The sequence below is a fragment of the Arvicola amphibius genome, chromosome 8 (assembly GCF_903992535.2).
Source record: "Arvicola amphibius chromosome 8, mArvAmp1.2, whole genome shotgun sequence".
In the NCBI taxonomy this organism is placed as follows: domain Eukaryota; kingdom Metazoa; phylum Chordata; class Mammalia; order Rodentia; family Cricetidae; genus Arvicola; species Arvicola amphibius.
This window is the reverse complement of record NC_052054.1, coordinates 80,201,518-80,224,443: the sequence shown is the minus strand read 5'-3', so window position 1 is coordinate 80,224,443 and position 22,926 is coordinate 80,201,518. Positions and strand designations below refer to the sequence as shown.

Below are 22,926 nucleotides of genomic sequence, written 5' to 3'. Positions count from 1 at the left end.
GAACTGGAGTTACAGATGCCTGTGAGTCACTGTATAGATGCTGGGAACCAAACCCATGTCCCCTGCAAGAGTAGCCAGTGTTTTTAGCCACTGAGCTCTCTAGCCCTTGTTTTGTTTTTGAGACAAGGTCTCACTCTGTAGCACTAAGTGGCTTAGAACTTATGTGCAGACTGGGCTGGCCCTCAAATCACAGAAATCTGCCTCTGCCTCTTGTACCAGCACACACCCCATCCAGCCTCACTATTGTTTGTGGTTGTTGTTGTTGTTAGGTTGTTTGGTTGGTTGGTTGGTTGGTTGTTTGGTTGGTTGGTTGATTGATTGGTTGGTTGGTTTTCCTGAAACAGGGTCTCACTATGTAGTCCTACCTGTCCTGGAACTCTGCAGACTAGGCTGGTTTGGAACTCAGGGACCCACGTGCCTCTGCCTCCTGAGTGCTGGGTTTAAAGGCAATAAATAGCCACCACTGCTGTTACTTTAGTTTTGTTTTTTCTAAAAGAGAATCTCTTTGTTGCCCAGGTTGGCCTCAAACTCTCCACCTTCCCTAAACCAGGCACCTGAATCTTGGGATGACAGTCGTGAGCCACTGCTCCTGGCAATCTGTCAAAAATTGAAAGAAAAAAAAAGAAGCCCATGCTTGTTGGGATCTTGGATGCCATGGAAACAAGGCAGGGCCAAACAAGCCAGGTGAGCCAGGAGCAGTGGGTGTCCTGTGGAAACAAGCTCACTCCCTGCCCAGGAACCTTGGCCAAGAGTGAACAGCTCAGAGTGGTTCAGGAAGGTGCAGATTGTGCTCTCCAGTGCCTAAGTGGGATCCACAAGCTTGGGAGGGAGGCTTGCTGGTTCCATTCTCAGAGGCCTCCAGCCTTGCAGGGGTTTGCTGGAGAGTCTCTGTGCTCTGGGGTCCCACAGGCATCTTTTCAACACTGGACAGTGGTTCCCAGTCTTCCTAATGCTGTGACCCTTTAATACAGTTCCTCATGTTGTGGTGACCCCAACCATACAATTATTTCATCGGCACCTCATAGCTGTAATTTTACTACTGTTACAAATTGCAATGCAAATTTGTGATATGCAGGACATCTGATATGCGACCCCCATGAAAGGGCTGTTGACCACCCCCCTCCCAAGGGATAGTAACCTTCCTGTTGAGAACCCATTGTCTGATAAGGTCTTCTTGGGAATTCTTTATCAAAATAATTTTCTGCAGAGGACAGAGGTGCATGCCTGTCAGGGTCCTAAATCAAGGTAGCCAGAATCTTGCTATATAGCCCTGGGTGGTGCCAAACTCATCACCCTCCTGCCTCTGCTTCCTAGGTGCTGGGATTGCAGGCATGCAGCATCCAGCTGGTAACTGTGTCTTTATTGCCTCAAAAAGCCACATGAAGGGATTGACCTAGACATTCAAGCCTGTGAACGTCACTCTGTGATGTCCACAGGCTCCTGGAATCCACTAACTGGGTCTCTCAGAATGTGTCTCCATTGTTAAGTGGGGCAGGGACCTGTTGAGTTTTCAAATGTGTTCTTACCCATCCCTCATCTCAGGAAGTCTCTGTCCATGCTTCTTCTCTGAGGATTGTCCCTCACCCTCAGAAAAGGCTATGGAGGACACAGCCTGAGTGTGTTGTTTCACTGTGTATTTTGAGACAAAATCTCACTGTGTGACTTTGGCTAGTCTCAAATTCACACCTCTCACTCAGTGCCCCGGATGCTGGGGTTATATGGGTATATACTACAATGATCAGCTTGCCTTCCTTCCTTCCTTCCTTCCTTCCTTCCTTCCTTCCTTCCTTCCTTCCTTCCTTCCCTCCTTCTTTCCTTCCTTTCTCTCTTTTTCAAAGTAAACATTTTTATTTTATGTCCAAGGTTGTTTTGCCTGCATGTATGTCTATACACCATTTGCATGCCAGATGCCCACAGAGACCAGATGACACCAGATCCTCTGGAACTGGAGTTACAGGTGGTTTGGAGCAGCCTGTGGGTACTGAGAACTGATCCAGGTCCTGTAGAAGAGCAGCCAATGTTGTTAACCCCAGAGCCCTCTCGCCAGCCCCAGCTTTAGTCTCTTCAGCATATGCTACTGTCCAGAGGAATTGGTCTCATTATGCCATTTTCAATCCTGGATAGATAGAATGTTCTTTGCTCATATCAAGGCCCCACGTCTCCCTCTTACTCTCTCCCCTCTCTTGTAGGTCCCCTTACTTTTCCCAAGCAGTTTTCTTTCCACTTCCATCTCTTTCCTTTTCAAGGTCTTGATTCCAGATGTGAGGGAAAACACAGGGCATTTGTTTCCTGCGTCTGTCTAATTTCACTTAGTGCCTGGTTCATCTATGTGAACCTCTGAAAAGAGCCAGGAGGGCCAGAGGGAGTGAAAACATTGACTCCCATAAGCCCCAGCCTCAGCATTTCAGGAACTCTCTGTCCTTGGGTAAGGGGTTGCCGATCAGAGCCATTTCTTCTATGGATCTCTTAGGCATAGTAATTAAAATTTAAAATGAAACTTTGGTTCTCATACACTGACTAAGGTAAAGGGTAGACCAAAAGGGGCAGATAACCAAGATGTCTGGATTCTATAGGGAAGGGCAGCTGGGGGAAGGGCAGCCCACTCCCTGGGCTGGAGAAGTATAGGGTAGGGAGTGGGGTTTGTCAGCCACACCTGTAAAGGGTAGGGTCTGAGGGATGCTGGAGTTGAGGTCCCATCTGATATGTGAAATAGACACCTCAGCCATTCGTCCCAGGATTGTGACCTAACTCTCTCCAACTGGAAGTGCTGGGTGGATTTGAAATATTGATCTTTCTTCAGCAGAATCGGCCCCTCCCTCCACACTGTGAGACCCTGTAACCCTTCTAGCAAGAGAAATGCTGTATGGTCAGCGAGTCCTAAAGTGGATACGTAAAATTTAGTAAGTCGGGTGTTAGGATTCTCTAGACTGTAAGGAAACAGTGCCATATACATACACGGGTTCACTGGCAAGGGCTCACGGCAGGCCAACAAGAGCTAGAGTCACTAGAGACATCGCAATGTCTGCTGGTAAAGTCCTTCTTGTGTGGAAGGTCAACCTTTTGTCCTCTTTAGGCCTCCAACTGATTGCATGAGGCCTCCCCATACCACAACACACACACACACACACACACACACACACACACACACACACACGACTTCTGAAGAGCCCAGGGATATGAAAAACCATACGCCTATAGCCTGATAATGGCCTTAAAACAAGCTACCTGACCCTTCGCCCTCCATTCTCCCAGATACGGGAAAGCAGTCAGGACAGACCCAGGCTCTGGAGACATCCTGAACTAACACCCTGTAATCAGAGGTTGTGAATCCTCACACCAAGGGTGCCTTCCATAGGAGTTGTAGACCTAACCCTAGGAACCCCAGCATTCCCAGGAAGCTGTAGATCCCAACATGGACGCCCTGACATGGGTATGACCTTGGGCTATAAAAATATGCTTATAGCCCCTCATCAGGGTCACAGAGCCCACGAACTCTGTAGCCCTAGCTAGTTAGAAGTGTTTTGTTTCCCCGTGGTGTTTTGTTGTTGTTGTTTTTTTTTTTAATAACCTTGCTTCTGGTTAATAGACCTCAGTGGTCTGCTCCCTGTTATTTGTGCAATTTCAGGACCCAACACTCCTCAAGTTCACTACTTACTGTCAATCTTATTCTAAAATATCCTCCCAGCAATGCCAGGGATCTAACCAGGCATGGTAGCCCAGACAAGCTGGCACATAAATTCATTACTCTCCTTATTCCTTATTCTAGTTCTAATCTCCGTGAGAAAGAGTAAGGTAGAGCTCTGGGGTTAGAGGCCCTGCTTACACTGAGGCCTGGGTTTGATTTGCAGCAATGAAATATATTAAGGCCCTGGGAGAAAGTATTTGCATAACATATGGTAGTCATTTGCATTTCCTCCCACAATTGCCCTTTGCTTATTTGACTTGCAAGAGTTTGTTGGAGATCAGTTGTGTAGAAAGACAGTGGTCATTCACTCTGTCCCAGACTCTCTGAGGGCCAGGTCCCGGATCCTCCTAGGGCTGGGGTCCCAGCTGATAGAGGTTGCCAGCAACACCAGAAACTCTGAGTCCCCTGAGAGCACTCTTTCTACTTTCCATACAGTTTATACTGTTGGGGTTTGAGGCTACTGTTTGGTGGTTTGATTTTTTTCTTGATTGTGGTTTTATTTTGCTTTTTTTCTGGAGACAGGGTCTCACTATGTAGCCCAGGCTTGCCCCAAAGCCAGAGATCCGCCTATGTTTGCCTCCCCAGTGATGAGATCAAAGGTATGCAGTGCTGCACCTGGCCTAGTTATTTATTTTAGACTGGGTCTCATGTAGCCCAAGCTATTCTTGACCTTACTGTGTAGCCAAAGATTGCCTTGACTTCTGATCCTCCTGCCGCCACATCTTAAATACTAGGATTTAAGTATTAGGATTGTGAACATGTTTGGTTCATACCTCTCTCTCTCTCTCTCTCTCTCTCTCTCTCTCTCTCTCTCTCTTTCTCTCTCTCTCTCTCTCTCTCTCTCTCTCTCTTCTTTCTTGCTATCTCAAATTTGTCATCAGTGTTTTAAATATTTTTTGTCTTTTAGGATATATTTTTATTGTCAGTTATGTGTGTGTGCGCACACAAGCGTGGGGGTGGGGTGTTGTGCACATACATAGGTATATTTCCCACAGGGACTACAGATCTCTGGTCCAATGATGTCCCTGGTCCATCTTCTCTGACTAGTGGCTGAGTCTGTGAGTAGGCAGCAGGCAGCCTTCCTTTACTGTTTCAGGTCCCTGCCCCAATTTGCCTCAGTGATGGACTGTGACCTGCAAGCTGAAATAAACTTTTCTTCCCTGAAGAAGCTTCTGCTATGAGTGTCTTCGCAGCAGCAGAACTGAAACAGAACATGGACCATGTGAGCGTAGACAGTGGGGCAGAGACACAAGTTGTCTGAAAACACGGCCTGGGAGGTTAGCAGGGGTAAATAAGCGTTACATCACCAAACATGATGACACCCCCGTTTCCAGTAGTGCTTCTACTGTTAGACCTGAGGAAAAACCATTACCACAGCTGTCTGATTAAAGCAAGCTGTATTTAGAAAGGCAGAAGTAACTGGCCAGCCGACTGCCTCCCCTAAGTCAGGTTACAAGGAGCAGCCTCTCATTGGCTTCTGAGGTCCACTTTATGGGGAATGGTCAAGGTTGATAGAAAACAGCTGTCGAGATAATTGACCATTAGCACCTGGACAGAGAGGGGTGGACTCAGGGCTCAAGGCTGCCTGTGGACTAGAGAAGGGCGAGAATATGTCATGCGGAAGGAGATCATCAGGGCATCAGGGAAGACCCATCATCTTAATCAAGAGAGCAATCATGTATCACAGGTGCAGGAGTGTAGCAAGGTAAAGGAGTGGACACACATCATGGGGTCACAAGTTCAGCACTGGTTAAAAAACATGGTTTGTAGGATACAAAAGACTTGGGAAATGAAAACTTACTCTTGTAAGGTATGGAGACTTAATAACAATGTATAACAATGAGGCTCCTTAACAACAATGTGGTTCCTGTTTTGGTTTTACAGCAGCTAATTTGTAGAGGTGGAATCCCTAGTCAGGGGCTGTGGGTGTGACTCATTGGGAGAACACCTGCCTAGAATCCCCCAGTGAGGGGCTGGGGTGTGGCTCAGTGGTAGAGCCCCTGCCTAGAATCCCCCAGTGAGGGGCTGGGGTGTGGCTCAGTGGTAGAGCCCCTGCCTAGAATCCCCCAGTGAGGGGCTGGGGTGTGGCTCAGTGGTAGAGCCCCTGCCTAGAATCCCCCAGTGAGGGGCTGGGGTGTGGCTCAGTGGTAAAGCCCTTGCCTAGAATCTTCCAGTGAGGGGCTGGGGGTATGTCCCACTGGCTGGCACACTCAGGGCCTGCCTTGGTTCCAAGGCTTTAATAGTTACATGTTACCTATACTCTTCAGCCTAATTTTGTTTTTATTTTGCTTGCATGCTTTGTGTGTGTGTGTGTGTGTGTGTGTGTGTGTGTGTGTTTGTTTTTTGTGTGATGGTACATAGGCAGAAATCAGCAGACAATTTTTGAAAATCAGTTTTCTCCTTCCACCCAGTGATTTCCAGGAGTCAAACTCAGTTTTTCATATGTGGCAACCATAATCAAAGTCCAGTCAGGAAATCATGAAAATGGTTTCTCTTCATTCTTCCTCCTTTCTCCTTTAAGCCAAAGTCAGAACATTAAAAGCAGCACATCCCTTTCCCTATGAGCCATCTCACTGACTGCCATGCTGTGTTTATAAGACAGTCTCCTGTATCCAAGGATAACCCCAAACTCCTGATCTTTCTTCTCCACCTCCCAAATGCTGCTACTATAGTCACACACCATCACGTCCGTCTCCTACACACCTCTTCCAGTCTTAAAAAACATTTGATCTCTAAGTTGCCTGGCTTTTACTTTTGTCAGTTAAATGATGTGTTAGTTGCCTTCTCATTGCTATGACAAAATTCCTGACAAGCAGCAACTTCAGGGAGGAAGGGTTGACTGTGGCTTACAGTTTGAAGGAGTACAGTCTATTGCCTCAGAAAAGACATTAGGAAGCAGAATGGGAGGGATAAAGAAAACAGGGCCAGCCCATCCCAATTGCACCCACAGCCAGGAAACAGAGGGGCTGAACAGGAACTGGCTCAGTTGTAAAATATTTAGACCCACTTCCCTCTGCTAAACCCAAAGATGGGAGGAAAAAGACCACCAACCCAAATCAAAATGGTCAAATTAATTAAAGTAAGCAATTCATTAAAAAAAAAAAGCTCTTTTATTCAAGGACATGGGCTGCCTCCCGCTGAGGCAGGGTTCAAGAGGTCAGCCTTGGATGCATGGAAGACACGGTTTTTATAGCTCAGGAGTAGGGGATTTCCAAATGGGGGATTTGGGGTAAAAAAAAATGGGTGGGGTTACAGGAGCAGAACCTTAGCATAACAAGTTAGACCTAAGGACCTCCTGAAGCAGACACGATGGCAAGATGGTCATACGAGGTAGTCATGACAACAGGTGGTCTGAGGTGGTCATACAACCTTCTGAAACAAAGTTAGGGATGCAAGATGGTTATAAACAACTTTTTGAAATACAGACATGTTCGCCATTCCTGAAACAGGCAGTACAGAACCGTTTGTAGTTAAGGTTACAGGTGGGGCATAGCCCAAGCCTTGAGAAACAGAGGTTTAATCATAAATAGGAATGAACCTGGTTTGTCTTTACTATAAGGTGGCTTTGAGCCTAAAATCGAGAGAGGCAGGCTGGTTCCTCACCTCCTCCTCCAGTGAGGTTCCATCTCCTAAGAGCTCACAGCTTTTCCTAATAACACCAGGCAAACAGGTCTGGGGAGGACACTCCACATTCGAACAGCCACAGTTCTGATATGTCTAAAGTCACCCGAGTCTCATGATCAGGGAGCTATCGGGCATGAACTGGAGCAGGTAACAGAGCCCATCTCCCGTCAGAGATACCCATGATGTTGCACCTTGCTCTCCAGGATCCCTGGCACCTTCATTGATCTAACGAGAAATTCAAACTCTGCATCCAAAGTTCATGGTAGAAGAAGAAGAAATCATGGGCTGTAGCCTGGCTTGTGGCCCGCGGCTTCATGTTCAATATAGCTGTGTGTGGAGGTCCCCACTGGACTGTGCTAGTGGCATGGCTTTTCATCTGGTTCTGGCTGCTCATCTTCATTTATTCCTTGGAAAATCTCCAAGCTGCCCAATGTCTTACCATTAAGACCCTAAATAAGCCAAACTTGGCTTTGGTTGCTGCAATTAAGAGCCAGCATTCTAGGCCTGCCCTGTGATGATAAGCTAAGGACAATCTGCACTGTGCAGAGAGTAATGAACCCATTAGCTGTCGGAAAAATAAGACAAGATTTAAACAGCATAGAGATGCTGCCAGACAGTCGTGCATGGGCCAGCTCTCCCAAATCACATGACACTGAGTGTGCACACAATGCACTGTGGTGAGGTTGGTGGCCAAGCTCTGTTTCTTACTCAAGAGAACAACGTGGGGTGGGGGCATGGCTGGACAAAGTGTGGCATGTTGCCAGCCAAGATAGTGTTAAATCTGGAAACAGCAAGGAGAAAGACTACAGCCCCGACTATCTGGGTTAAGCCAGTTTTATTTTAAAGTTACACCCCAGACTGGCCAGCCAGATGTCTCACCCTAAGTCAGGATTTTAGAGAGCAGCCCCAGATGTGAGGAAGACAAGGTTTTTATAGCTCAGGGTTAGGGAGTTTCCAAATGGGGAATCTGGTGGGCAAAACAGGCGAAGTTACAGAAGCAGAACACAAGCATAACAAGTTAGTCATAATGACTTCCGAAAACAAAAAAAAAACATGGCTGCCACTCCTGGAGCAGGCATACAGAACATTTGTAGTTAAGGTTACAGGAGGGCATAGCCCAATCCTTCAGAAACAGAGTTTAATCATAAACAGCAATGAGCCACGTTTGTCTTTACTCTAAGATGCCTTTTAAGCCTAAAATGGAGGCAGGCAAGTTTCAATAACACACACCATTAACCCTAGCACTCAGGAATCAGAAGCAGGAAGATCTCGGTTAGTTCACTGCCACGGGAGATGGGGGACAGCAAGATGGGGGTGCAGGACAGAGGGTAGGGAGACGGATTGGGCAGTCCCTGACACCCAAGGAACTGAAATTTTTGTTGGAGTCTCTAGCTCAGAGAAGGAAGAAACCTAATGAAGTCTGCTGCTGGATAGAAGGAAAGCTTGCTCCCCGAAAAAGTTTCCACACAGTTCTGACAGCTTGTCAGAAAACTTGGTAGGAGGCAGAGCCAGACTGTGATGGACCAGTGACAGACACGAACACACTCTGGACCAAGCCTGCTTAGTCACACAGACCTCTTGCCTCCCATTTAGACCTAAACGCCATGCAGGACCCCTAAGAAGATGGACATGGGCCATCATTGGTCCTCTTTATTCCTCTCCCCAGCATGGCTGCACTGAATAAACATTCTTTCTCTGCTTTATGCTGTCGCTTGTTGCTTGGGCTGGCCCATGGTGGTGAATGGCAGGCTCTGGTTGGGTGGGGCTGCCGGGTTCTAGGTTTTCACCCTAAGAGCTGATAGCAGTAGCTGTGCTGCTTGGTTATTGTCAGCTTGACACTTACGTAGACACGTGTGGGAAGAGGAGCCTCAACTGAGAAAATGCCTCCATGGGCAATTCTGTGAGGACATTTTATTGACTAATGATTGACATGACATCCCAGCATACTGTGGCTGTACCATCACTGGGCCCATGTTTCAGGTTCTATAAGAAAGTGGGCTTAACAAGTCATGGGGAGTGAGCCAGTAAGCAAGCAAGCAGTATTCCTCCATGACTTCTGCTTCAGCTCCTGCTCCAGGTTCCTCTCTTGAGCTGCTGTCCTGATGTCCTTCTGTGAGGGTCTGGGACATAGAAGTGAAAGCCAAATAAACTTTTCCTCCCCAAGATGCTTTTGGTCATGATGCTTCTCTCAGCACCAGAAACCCTAACTAAGGTTTTAACTGTGGATATTTATGCCTGCCTTTACCTTTATTGGGTCAAGTGTGTAAACAGTAGTTTCTGTCCAGCCCAGTCCTGCAGCCATTCAGTTCTAAATAAACACACAGAGGCTTATATTAATTATAAACTGTCTGACCTTAATAATAAACTCTCTGGCTTATTACTAACTAGTTCTTATAACTTAAATTAACCCTTAATTCTTGTCTATGTTTAGCTAGGAGGGTGTTACCTTTCTCAGTAAGGCATTCTCATCTTTCTTCCTCTGCATCTGGCTTGTGACGACATCTTTGCCTTTCCTCTTCCTAGAATTCTCCTCCTCAGGTTGCCCCAGCCTGGATACTTGACACTTAGCATTTTATTAAAGCCATATGAGTTTCAACTCTTCACAGTGTACAAGAGCATGATCCCATAGCATACATGTGTTTTTTGAATAAATAAAAATATCTCTCTCTCTCTCTCTCTCTCTCTCTCTCTCTCCTCTCTCTCTCTCTCTCTCTCTCTCTCTGTGTGTGTGTGTGTGTGTGTGTGTGTGTGTGTGTGTGTGAGATACACCTCATTTGTCATGTGCCATGAAGGAGACAGCCAGGCTCATGAAACAGCAAACCTTTAATAATTGACCACATAAGCAGGTCTCTGATCAGTCAGGGCTACAGGACAAGGACTCAGGAGCCTTGTTTCTCCCAACAACCCGGAGCAGGGGCAGAAGCAAGGTTTATACGCACAAACATTTGTTGCCAAGTTACAGTTACGTCTTTTCACCAACCAGAAATCAGGGGTTAGGGCTTTCCTTCTGTGCTCCATTATTGCCAGCTGACACAAATGCAAGCTTTTCGGTCCAACCAATCAGATTAATTTGCTCCTTATGTTGTTAGGAACAGACGTGATGTTTCAGAGAACTAAAGATACATAATGACTATCTCTATGGTTTAGGGAGGAGGTTGGTCAGCCATGGAGAGTTCTCAGCTTCCCTAGGGTTTGGGACCCTGAACTTTATTTCACCCTACAGATAAAATGGAGTCTGAATCAAAATGGCTGTGCTTAAGACAAGATCTTTTGCCTGCTCCCATCCTGTGTACATACATGGCCCCTAGAGGCCAAAGATTGTTTGTTCCCCTGGAGCTGGACTAACAGGCAATTGGGAGTCATTGGATGTGGATGCTGAGAACTGATCTCAGGTCCTAAATCTGGAGCGATTTCATCTGCCCAGCTCTGGCAGGGGTTGGTACATATCTTATACATGTATATATGTATCCTCAGAACATTTTCCTTAGAAAAATATGCTGGGTGTGCTTGCATGTATCTATGTATACCACACACATGGGTGGTGCCCTCGAAGGTCAGAAGAAGGCATCAGGTTCCCTGGGACTGGAGTTGCAAGTGGTTCTGTGCTGTCATGTGGGTGCTGGAAATTGAACTCTGGTCCTCTAGAAGACCCACCAGCCTTGTCTGCTGAGCCATCTCTCCAGCCCCATCCTGAAGATAGTTATCTTTTGCCCATTGTTTCTAAGGTACTTCAGGATGTACACTTGCCTTCCTATAGGCAAGTGTTTTGGAATAATCCTTTTTACACTGTGAAGTTTTGTCTTTGCCAAGGTGCCCTCTGATTGGTTTAATAAGAGACTGACTGGCCAATAGCTAGGCAGGAAAAGGTTAGGTGGGAAAGTCAAACTGAGAGAATACTGGAATGAAGAAGGGTGGAGTCACCAGAGTCACCAGGAGACGTGGAGAGAAGCAACATGAACACGCCATGCTGAATAAAAGTACCAATGTGGTTGAGCATAGATAAGAAATATGGGTTAATTCAAGTTGTAAGAGCTAGTTAGTAACCGGCCTAAGCTATCAGCCCAGCATTTATAATTAATGTTAAGTCTCGGTGTGGTTATTTAGGAGCTGGCTGGCAGGACAAAGCTGACTAGCTGAACAGAAAAGTCTGCCTACAGGCAAGTGGTCTTTATCTGATCTACGTCGCCAGCTCAGAACGTTTTTCACAGTAACAAGGGATCTGCAGGGAAAGGTGAGTTTTCCATGCTGCTGGACACCCAGTGTCCCTTCCCAGACTTTCCACTGCACCTGAAAGCTATTAATGAGTATCCCTGCCCACTGTCCTCTCCTACTCACATTACATCCCACCCTTGCTCCCACCCCTGTTCATTCACTGGGTGTGTTTCTGCATCCTAACATGGCCATAGGGGCCCATGTGACCTGGGTCCTGCCGACTGCCTGGACCTCAGGCTCATATCACTGCCATTGGGCAGGCTCCTCATGACCACTCTGGCCTCTTAGCTGCTTTGGACACACTCTTGTTCATCAGAGTTTGCTGTCCCTATGTGGTAGATGTCCCCTGACACCTTCTAGACCCTACCTCACATCCTCTGATGTTTGAATGTGGACTGTCCCTCCCAGGTTTATGGGTTCGAGTACTTGGTCCTCAGTGGGGAATGCTACTTGGGAGGTTGTAAAGTGATCAAGGTGTGGATCACGGTTTGCAAAGCTGTGCCACTCCCACAGGCCTCTCTTCCTGTCCCTTTACTGCTTCCTGGTGGGCCATGCCGTAAGCCAGTCACACGTTCCTGCAGCCATAACCCGAAACCTCCTGTTGCCATGACTTCCCCACCATGTTGGACTGTGGCATCTGAACTGTGAGTCAGAACGGAGTCCTCCCCACACGAGCCGCTTCTGCCCCTGCCAGTAGTCTGCTGCAGGAACAAGAAAGGCAGCCACTGCTCTCTCCTTGTTGGCAGGTAGTGCAGTGGAATGCTCCTCCATGAGGCCGTTCTGGGCAGGGCTGCTTTCTCCCTGCCTGCTGCATTTCCAGCTTCATGCCCAGTTCATCTGTGGCCCAGCTTGCTGCAATAGAAACTCAGCTACAGGAAGTCAACCCTCATTCATGCACCTGTTAGTGTTGAGAATGGGCCTTTTGGGGTACTGATGGGAGGACTCGTGCATGAACGTTCCCCTCTCCACTGCAGCCCTGCTTTATGTACTGCCTGCTCTTTCCACTAAACACTTCTCATCTGATCTTCACTGCCTTACGCCGATGGACCTGTGTCTTCCTCCTCCCCACAGCTTTTTTGCTTCTTTATTGCCTGCTCTTTCCACTAAACATTTCTCATCTGATCTGATCATCTGTGGGGGAAGAACCAAAGACAAAAGCCATAAAGCAAGGGACCCTCTAGAAAACCTCAGAAGGACCCCCTAAGGAACACAGGTGAAAGCTGGTGACACCCCAGCATTGACCTCATATGTACATCCAAGTGGACAGATATCAGATGTGGCTCTTAGAGTGGAAATGCTTAGCTGATGGGCTCACTGTTAGGTCAGTGATTGGACCACTGTTAGGTCACTGATGGGATCATTGTTAGGTCACTGATAGGGTCACTGTTACGTCACTGGTGGGGTCACTGTTAGGTCACTGATGGGACCATTATTAGGGCACTGGTGTGGTCACTATTAAGTCACTGATGGGACCACTGTTAGGTCACTGATGGGACCACTGTTAGGTCACTGATGGGACCACTGTTAGGGCACTGATGGGACCACTGTTAGGTCACTCATGAGATCACTGTTAGGTCACTGATGGGACCACTGTTAGGGCACTTGTTGGGATCACAGGTCACTGATGGGACCACTCTTGGGTCACTGATGGGACCACTGTTAGGTCACTGGTGGGACCACTGTTAGGTCACTGATGGGGTCACTGTTAGGTCACTGATGGAGTCACTGTTAGGTCACTGATGGGGCCACTGTTAGGTCACTGATAGTGTTATGCTCAGAACACAGAGTCCCCCCAAACCAACTAGGAGACCAGGCCCTGTATATAAAGGCAAAGAGCCTTTATTCTTAGACAAGATTGCAAACTGGGACTTTCCATGTGTCCAACATATTGGAATGATTGGAGAGAGCCGAGCTCAGCTGGGGTTGGGTTTTTAGAGTAGAAAAGGTGGGGTTGAGGGATTTCTAAGGTTGAGGGCCCCGGATTGGCTGACATTTGTCTAAGAGTATTCTGGTGAAAAGCAATTTTTGTGTTCTGGCAGGTGATCCTATTTACAATGGTTGGAACATTAGGAATTTCCTTTGAATGGTCTGTTCCTGGGTGGTGCCCAGGTAGTCTCAATTTGTGGTCTTTCTCAGAAAGAGGTATTGCCTCTCTGAAAATAGAGACTCAGGCCTCTATTGAACTTGCCGAGCTGAGTCCTACAATGGGATCCCTGTTAGATCAGTGTTGGGATGACTGTCAGGTCAAGAGAAGAGTGTTAGTGCCTCTTGGGTTTGGGGCCCAAATATCTGGAGGGCCGCGGTGGCCATGTCTGCATCATGGAGGGAGCGGGTATCACTCCCAAGATGTTGAAAGCAAGGACCTGGCAAGGCTGGTGTGTGAAGCCTGGAAATCCTGCTGTTTCAGCGGATGATGCTTAGATCATTGGGGGCATCGCAAGAGAGGTGGTCAAGCTGCAGGTGGAGCAGAGCTGCCGTGTAGAAGTTCAGCTTGCAGACCTCTGGGAGGAGCATGACTTTGTGCAGTCTGCACACTCTAGCTCATGGATGACCTGGCTCCCTCCCTCCCTTTCTTCCTTTCTTCTCTCCTTTTCTCCCTAGAACTCCTGTTCCTCCTGCCTCAGCTTCATGAGCACTCAGATGACAGACATGTGAACTGTCACATCTGGCTCTGAGTTCATGGCCTGTGTCAGTCACTGCTGGATGCTGAAGAAAACAGTAAAGCCCTGTGTGGACTTTGATTATTAGGCCATCAGGAGTTGTGGATTCTGATTGGCTGCTGCAGCCTGTCAGGACACATCAGGATCCTGATTGGCTGCTAAAGCCTGTCTTTAACACATGAAGACCAAAGAAGGTAAAATCAACCATCATGGAGGACAGATGGGTCAACACTTTGATGGGGTCATCATTTTCCAGATGGCTTTTCTGCACTCTCCTCTAGCTCTTGAGGCTGAGCAGCCAGCCCAGACCCTGGCTCTTGCTCCCCAGTGCAGGAAAGCCTGCTCCCACAGGATCTGAGGCCTGGCTAGTCTCCTGACGTGGACACTTTGCTCAACTTTCCCCTTCCCCTCCCACTGAGTACCTCTTCCCAGCCCACACCACATAATTCTTATTGCCATCCTTTTTATGTTTGTCCCCTCACTCAAGGCCTGTCTTTCACACTCATGTCTCCAGCAGCCAAAACATCTCATCTTGCAGAAGAAAGGCCCAGTGCATTGTAGAGCTAAAATAACGCTGAGGCCTCTCAGCCTTAGTGCTTCTCCCCCTCCCCTGGGAACCAGGAATCTAACAATTGCCCACACATGTACTAAAATGTTGGGAACTTTTCATCTCCCTGAGTCTTTGTGAATGTTCTCCAGATAGAACTCAGTTATTGAAACTGGGGCAAGACAACCCTTAAGATGTTGACTCAGTTCCTGATGTTTTGACTCAGTCCCTGGGAAGGGGTCAAAGTAACCCTCAAATGTTTCATCTTACCTCACCTGATCTGGCAACTGCCCTCCAGCCCTGGCTAGGACCAATTATTGTTAATAGCTCTTTGAATAAGCCAATCCCAATAGTTGGAAAACAACCCCTGAGTTCCCCTCCCCATTTCTATGGCTTTTTGCTTTTAAAGTAACCTGCACCAGCTATTTGGGGTCTTTGGCTTGAATGCTGAGTGACCCTGTCGTGACAGAATTAAAATCCTCATGCTTTTACATCAACTGTGGTGTGAGAGTGGTCTCCTGGGGGCAGCTCCTCCTTGGCGACTGGACTTCAGGGTCCAGCATATCTGATGAGCAGGCAGCAATGATGGGACAGTGAGACACTGTAGACATTTCCCAAGCTCCGATGTGCATGGTTCTACTTAAGTTGTCACTCTGTGCAGAGGTAAGATGTTGCACTCCCATAATGCTGGTGACTGAGGCCTTGGTGGGTCCTCTGTGGGTGGCCTGAGACCTCAGCCAGGAGACAGACAGATAGGCCATAGGCCATGCAGAGAGAGCTGGGGTAAAGAGTTTGTTCAACGAGTTATGTAGGGGGAAGAGAGAGAGAGAGAGAGAGAGAGGAGGTGGGAAGATAGAAGAGGGAGGTTGGCAGTGGGCAGGTATTGTCTCCTAAAGGGACAGTGTACTTAGGTGACAGACCAGGCCAGCAGATTACAACATTCCCATCTTTTTCTTATTATAAAAAGATGGGGAGTTAGGCATAGCAGGTTGAAGGAATTGGGACGGCGGATTCTCAAGACTGCTTCTTGCTTATTTGTGGGAGTTGAAGTCTCTCTTGAGGGGGGCTGAGATAGCTGGGTGCTGGTCACATCCTGGGGTAGCTGGTCACTTTACTCCTATCAAGGATTTGTGGTGTGAAACTGTCTAGTTTCTCTTGGACCTGGCAAAGTGTTGGCAGAGCAGAGGACAAAGTTAAGTTTAGGAAGAAAAAGAAATTTTAGGAACAGAGAATTGAGAGGGGTGTATCTGGCCTGTTTAGGGTGGATCCTACAATTTGGCTCCCTGGAACTCAAAAGAATTTTTGAGTTTGTTAAAACATAGGTTTTAGATACATACATTATATAAACAGCAGCATATTTATGTCAGAATTACTATGACGGATGTTTTTGTACAATGAAAAGTATCTTTAAGACTATGAAAGACGGTGTGAGCGAGAGATTTGAGAACTTGTGTTTGTCCTCGCACCTTTATAACTCGCAGGCACACACCTTAGTAACTTGCAACTGTATATTGTAATGATGAGGGGCTTCGGGCAGGTCTGCTTTTCGTCCGGCCCGGCTTCCGCACGGCTAGCTTTACACCCGAAATAATAACACACAAATTGTATTCATTTAAACATTGCCTGGCCCATTAGTCTCAGCCTCTTACTCACATCTTGACTAATCCATATCTAATAATGTATGTAACACCACGAGTGGTGTCTTCCCTTGAAAGATTCAGCATGTCTGACCTGGTGGCTGGCTCCATCGCATCTGTCTCACTGAGGAGAGGCGTGGCATCTGACTGAGCCATCTACCTCACTTCCTTCTTCCTGTTCTGTCTACTCCATCCACCTAAGGGCTGGCCTATTAAATGGGCCAAGGCAGTTTCTTTATTAACGAATGAAATCAACACAAACAGAAGACTCTCCCACATCAGTATATCTTAAAACACCTTTTATTTAGAACATATTAAGAAGTCATAATGAAATTTGTTTGGTGAGGTTATCCTTTTAAACTGATAAAACCTCTCAGCTGTCAAATCTGCATGAGAGATCTTTAATAAGGATAAAATTTTACTTGAGTTATTGATTTAAAAAAATGACAGAGGACTTACTCTATTGGCTCCCTCAGCATCCTCCAGGGTCGTCCAGGGCAAGGGCACCAGGATTGTATATATTTGGCTCCTGGTGTTAGAAGCAGGGCCTTCCAGGATCCAGAAGATCCTGTTAGAAAATCTGTAGGAAGACAAACCTACCTTGACCTGAGCAGCCACGCTGTCGATTCCAGAGATTCTCTCCACTGTCTGGGGATCTTCAGTTTAGATGAAAGGCAGTTTTTCCCAGTGGTCAGTGCTTTCACTCAATGAAGCGAGTTGCGGATGGACGTTGTTCTGTGCCCATTTGTCTTCTGTCTTCTTTGGAGGAAATAGAGCGCTGCTGCTAGGGGCCAACCTGTCTGTTATGAAAAGTCTTTTAATAATTAAACATTTAAATGCCGTATTCCCCAAATCTCTGAGCAGTTGAGGGCTGTTTATCGGGTATAGATAAATTACAACTAAAGCACAGCATCTGTCTGGAGAGTTGGGTCCAAGCTTGACTGTACTGGTTTTTAACTGAATAGGTGAGATTTATACTTGTGAAAGACAAAGAAGAAAAAGCTGTTTGCAATAGAAGCTTAAGGGCAGAACTGACAATAGTGGAGAACAGTTCAGTATATTTTACAGCAGGGTTTGATTACATATACAGTATTTTTTGTAAGAATCCTAAAAGTACATACCAATTTAAAATATGAGACTTATTGCTTTCTTAGTCTGGAATGAGACATAATGAACTTAAAACACTTACCAGTAAGTGTACAGACATTTACACACAGTTGAATTTAAGTTCCACATAAAGTTAAGTGAAAAGTGAGCCAGAAGAAGCTGGCTTTTTTTTTTTTTATCATGAAAGTAGAGTCCTTGCAGGGGAGGAGATGCACTGCAGGCGGGTTCTGCGTGTTTATCCTTCTCAAAGACTCTGATGCAGTATGACAGCTGTGAGGTTTTGTCAGTTTAAAAGGACAGCCTCCAACAAATTTCACAGTCTTAAGATACACAAATGCAAGTTATTGAGGTGTGTACCTGCAAGCTATAAAAGTGTGAGGACTTTTATCAAATTTCTCTCTCATGCTCTTTTACATTTCCTGAAGAGTGGATAAAAGAGGAAGAATTAGGTGTTGAGCTATAGTCCTGTAAACCAGAGCTGGGAGGGCAGAGACATGGAGATAGGAGCCAGCCGGGCTACATAGTAGATACAACCTCAAAAACAGCAACGAAGAAATGAGAGGAAATGGATTCATCCTCAACAGGGGGCTGATCAGGCTCTTCCACAACCCAAGTACACATAGAGAAACAGCGCAGACCTCCCCAGTTCACTGCTGGCTCTGCTGATTCCAGGTCCAGCATTGCATCCACCCATTTACCTGCTCAACCAGAGAGCCGAGCAAGCTGTGTGCAGCCAACCACAGAGGGAAGCAATGTGCAACACAGGGCACACCGGAGGGTCCCCCAAAGTGTGATCAGTGACCACACAGGGAAGCAATGTGCAACACAGGGCACACTGGAGGGTCCCCCAAATTGTGCTCAGCAACCAAAGAGGGAAGCAATGTGCAACACAGGGCACACTGGAGGGTCCCCCCAAATTGTGCTCAGCGACCACAGAAGGAAGCAATGTGCAACTCAGGGCACACTGGAGGGTCCCCCAAAGGGTTCTGTTTCTTTCCTTTTCTCCCTTCTCATCCTTCCAAGTGCCAGAGCCTGGCACTCGTTTCCTCTTGTCCCCAAATTGACTTCCTGTGAGTACCATTAACTTCTTTGGGGGGGGAGTCAGTGTGACTTTAAATGCCACTTAAATGGAGGGCTGAGTAGATGGCTCGGTGGTCACAGGCACCTGCCTCTGAACCTGATAACCTGAGTTTGATCCCCAGGACCCACATGATGGAAGGAGAGCATCAACTCCACCAAAAGGTGTCCTCTGACCTCTATGTGCACACTATGGCAGGCACACACACACACAGACACACACACAGACACACACAATGTAAAATAAATATTTGAGGGGAGAACTGGAGAGGTAGCTCAGCAGTTGAGAATGCTTGATGTTTTTCAAGGCCGTTTCTCCGGGTCTCCTCTCTTTTTTTACTTTTTTTTTCATGTAAATAAAAAAAACCCCACTGTTTAGAAGAATGAAAGAAAGTTTTAGAGGCTCTTACACTCACAGTGAAGTCCAGCAATACTCGACTACTAACTAACTAATCCAATTATTCACATGTCTGACAAACATTTGGTGATCTTAAATTTGCCATTGGAGGTGTGTGGAAATTTGGCTCAGAAGGCAGAGTGCTTGCCTCATATGCATGAATCGCTGGGTTCTATGCTCGGCTCTACCTAAGTGCAGAGCGGTGTTGCTGCTGTCTCGTCTTAGCACAGAGGAGGTAGGGTGCATAGGGTCAGAAGTTCAAGGTCATCCTCCACTGCACACAGCAAATCTGAGAAAAGCCTGGGCTGCTTGAGACCTCATCTCAAAATACAAAATAACAGTAATAAAGCAGAAACCCACATCTGGTAGAGGTCATTGTTGGGGTGCAAGAATTATAACCCAGAACCAGTCTCATGAGGCTGTTAGTTAAGCCTAGAGTCTCCAAAGATCTCCTAGGGCAAGGTCTTCTCTAAGGAGCAGAAGGCAGCCCTGAGGCTGAGGAGGTCAGGAGCAGGCTTCCTGGCAACCACCAGGTACCTGCTTATCCTGTCCCCAAGCCCAGCTGCTGATATGAAGCTACTTCATGACCCATTGACCACGAGATGTGGCTGTCAACAGCCTCGCTGAGGCGTGAAGAGCAGGTGGCCAGGAGGCCCAGAGGCCTGGACTCCAGAACACTACAGCCTCCCACCTTAGAGCACCTATGGGGCACCATGCTCTGGGCAAGGCAGACCTTGGCACTCATGAGGCCAGCCTTTTAGCATAGATAGTAGACATGGAGTCGCACAGCCAGAGGAACCTTGAATGACCACCAAGCAAGATGCTTAGTTAGGGAAGATCACAATCTTTTTTTCATTGAAAATGTTGCTGCATAGAATTTAGACCAGAACTGCCAGGTGTGTGTATAGGCGAAACGGAAATTAAAAATAAACTATGGGTTTGTGGATGGCAACTGGGTCTTGTATAAGCTAGGAAAGCACTCAACCACTGAGGCACACTCCTAGTCCCTCACTGGGGGATTCTAGGCAGGTGGTGCACCGCAGAGCCACACCTCCAATTCCGTTATCAGTTTTCATTTGGAGACAGTGTCATTTTACGTTTTCCAGTCTGAAGTTGAACTCACTCTATATCCCGGGTTGGAATTGAACTTGTGATGCTCCTACATGAACAACTTCCAGAACAGCTGGAATTAAAGGTTGCAGCCTTTTTTTTCCTGGTTACCTAGGAGTAAGTCAATAAAGCCAGGGTCTGCTCATCTGGCACTGGGGCAGATCCCGCTCTGCGTGGGTGGGTTTGAACAGGCGGTAAATGAGTCAGAAGGGCACAATGTTGTGCCCATGAACCCTGCCTCTTTAAGGTCTTCAACCAAGCCAGGCATACTCCCATCCTTCCTCTGGACACCCTCACCTCCTGCAGACCATCATAGGATGCTCCATCAGCGGCTCATCCAGGCTGCTAGTACCTCCTGCTAATGACCACCCCGCCCTTCTCTGCCTTCCAGCTCACTGCCCATCCTGGGCATCATCTAATAGCCCTGCAAGGGGACTCCTGAGCCTCAGAGGCATCCGGCAGCACCAAGAGGTGAGTTCTGTTTTCGAAGTCTCCTCTCTGCTCTGGGTGCCTGTGCCAGGATGTTCCCTGAGGTGTTATATACTGCTGGGAACTGGCTTGCCATGGGGCTGTCACCTTACCATCCCCTTTTCCTGCCTCTCCCTGCCTGATAAAGCTACTATTCAACAAGCAACTGATCTCTCTCTCTCTCTCTCTCTCTCTCTCTCTCTCTCTGTGTGTGTGTGTGTATGTGTGTGTATGTGTGTGTGTGTGTGTGTGTGCATGCGTGCACGTGCGTTTGTGTGTTTTTAACTCTCTTTGTGTAACAGGGACTCACTTTGTATCCCTGGCTGTCCTAGAACTCAATATATAGATCAGGCTAGCCTCAAACTCACAGAGATTTTTCTGCTTCTGCTGGCATTAGAGGTGTGTGCTGCCATGCCTGGGATTTCTCTTAACAATAAAATGTAGCCAGTTGTCGTAGCAAGAGCCAGTAGGATCTGCTGAAGGAGACAGAAGCAGCCAGATGACAAGTTTGAGGCCAGCCTGGGCTACCCATTAAAAAAATACGGTGTATGTGTGTACAGAGGCGAAGGAAAATGTAACTGGAGTTAGATGGCTGGGAGGCGACTTATTTCCTGCTCCTGGAAGCTGCATGCGTGCTTAACTGCTGAGCTAATCCTCAGCCCCTGATTTCTCTGGTGAAGGGTCTTTCCTATTGAGGGGGTCCGGCAACTCTGGTCATGGAGTAATGGACTGGGAAGGAATTCAGGAGTTTGACATTCATGCAGCCTGGTTCTGACCTCCTTCTGCTTCTCTCTTCCCAGAGTCTACGGGAGCAGAGGTCACCTTAGCTCTGGAACCTTCTATCTCTTCATGTTACACTGAATTGTTATCTTCCCCAAAGAGACTGTACTGTGGAGGACAGCTGGGAAATGAGAGGACTCCTCGATTCTGCTCAGGCTGTGACTCTCCAGCCCCCATTTCCTCTTGTGACCCTAGGCATCTTCAGCGGCGCTGGGACTGACTGGGCAGTAGGGACACCAGCGTGGGGTTCAAGCACCCTCTTTCCTCTGCTGATGAACTGAGAACAGTAGCAGGAGCTACAGAGGCCAGCACCCACCGCACCGTGCTCCATGGCCCTGCCCCCACAGCTCTCTTTTGCCCTCTATGTGTCTGCTTTTGCTCTGGGCTTCCCACTGAATTTGTTGGCCATCCGAGGCGCGGTGGCCCATGCAAGACTGCGGCTCACCCCCAGCCTGGTCTATACACTCCACCTTAGCTGCTCTGACCTCCTCCTGGCCATCACTCTACCCCTGAAGGCTGTGGAGGCCCTGGCTTCTGGGGCCTGGCCACTGCCACTTCCTCTCTGCCCTGTCTTTGTCGTGGCCCACTTTGCTCCACTCTATGCGGGGGGAGGCTTCCTGGCAGCTCTCAGTGCTGGCCGCTACCTGGGAGCTGCCTTCCCCTTCGGGTACCAAGCTATTCGGAGGCCCCGCTATTCCTGGGGGGTGTGTGTGGCTATATGGGCCCTTGTCCTCTGCCACCTGGGCCTGGTCTTTGGCTTGGAGGCTCCTGGAGGCTGGCTGAACAACACCACCGGTTCTCTGGGAATCAACATAGCCATGAATGGTTCCTCGGTCTGCCTGGAGGCCTGGGATCCCAACTCGGCCCGCCCTGCCCGCCTCAGTTTCTCCATCCTGCTCTTCTTTCTGCCCTTGGTCATCACTGCCTTCTGTTACGTGGGCTGCCTCCGGGCCCTGGCCCACTCAGGCCTGAGCCACAAACGGAAGCTCAGGGCAGCTTGGGTGGCTGGGGGAGCTCTTCTCACGCTGTTGCTCTGCTTGGGGCCCTACAATGCCTCCAATGTAGCTAGTTTCATAAACCCAGACTTAGGAGGCTCCTGGAGGAAGTTGGGGCTCATCACAGGGGCCTGGAGTGTGGTGCTCAACCCACTGGTCACCGGCTACTTGGGAACAGGTCCTGGCCGGGGGACAGTATGTATGCCAAGGACTCACAGAGGAACAATTCAGAAGTAGCATCCACCTCTGGGGGCAAGGGCCATTGAGTAGAATTGAATACGTCTGCCATGCCCCCAAGGGGGCTGCTCCACCACAACCCAGTAGCAGCCGGGTCTAAAGCCATCACAGAAACCACTCATGGGAAGGGCCGCACCTGGAGAGAACAGTGTCCTTGTACAAAGGAGAGAGTGAAGGTCAAGAACTGGGGGGCAGCATACCTGCCTGATACATCCCAGCTTGCCTCCTACTGCTTCTGACGCTTATGTCCTAACCACCTGCCCGCCTAGGCTGTGCGCAGCCCCGCACTCCTGGAGGTGAGGAAGAGGCTTGCTTCTGCTCAGGAGCACCACCACCATCCTGATCTGATTTTGGAGTGTTTCTCTGAAATAACTTCTGAGGGAAGAGCAT

At 48.0% G+C, this 22,926-nt stretch overlaps 1 protein-coding gene across 1 annotated transcript; it reads left to right on the top strand.

The window, feature by feature from the left end:
• The first annotated feature begins 21,633 nt into the window (after positions 1–21,633).
• On the top strand, positions 21,634–22,536 carry LOC119821672 (free fatty acid receptor 1-like). The gene has a single exon (XM_038340818.1). It carries the CDS (start codon positions 21,634–21,636, stop codon positions 22,534–22,536), a length of 903 nt encoding a protein of 300 aa, XP_038196746.1.
• Positions 22,537–22,926: the final 390 nt, after the last annotated feature.

Excerpts from the sequence above, each read along its gene's own strand:
- LOC119821672 (XM_038340818.1), top strand. The coding sequence starts at position 21,634 with ATGGCCCTGCCCCCACAGCTCTCTTTTGCCCTCTATGTGTCTGCTTTT.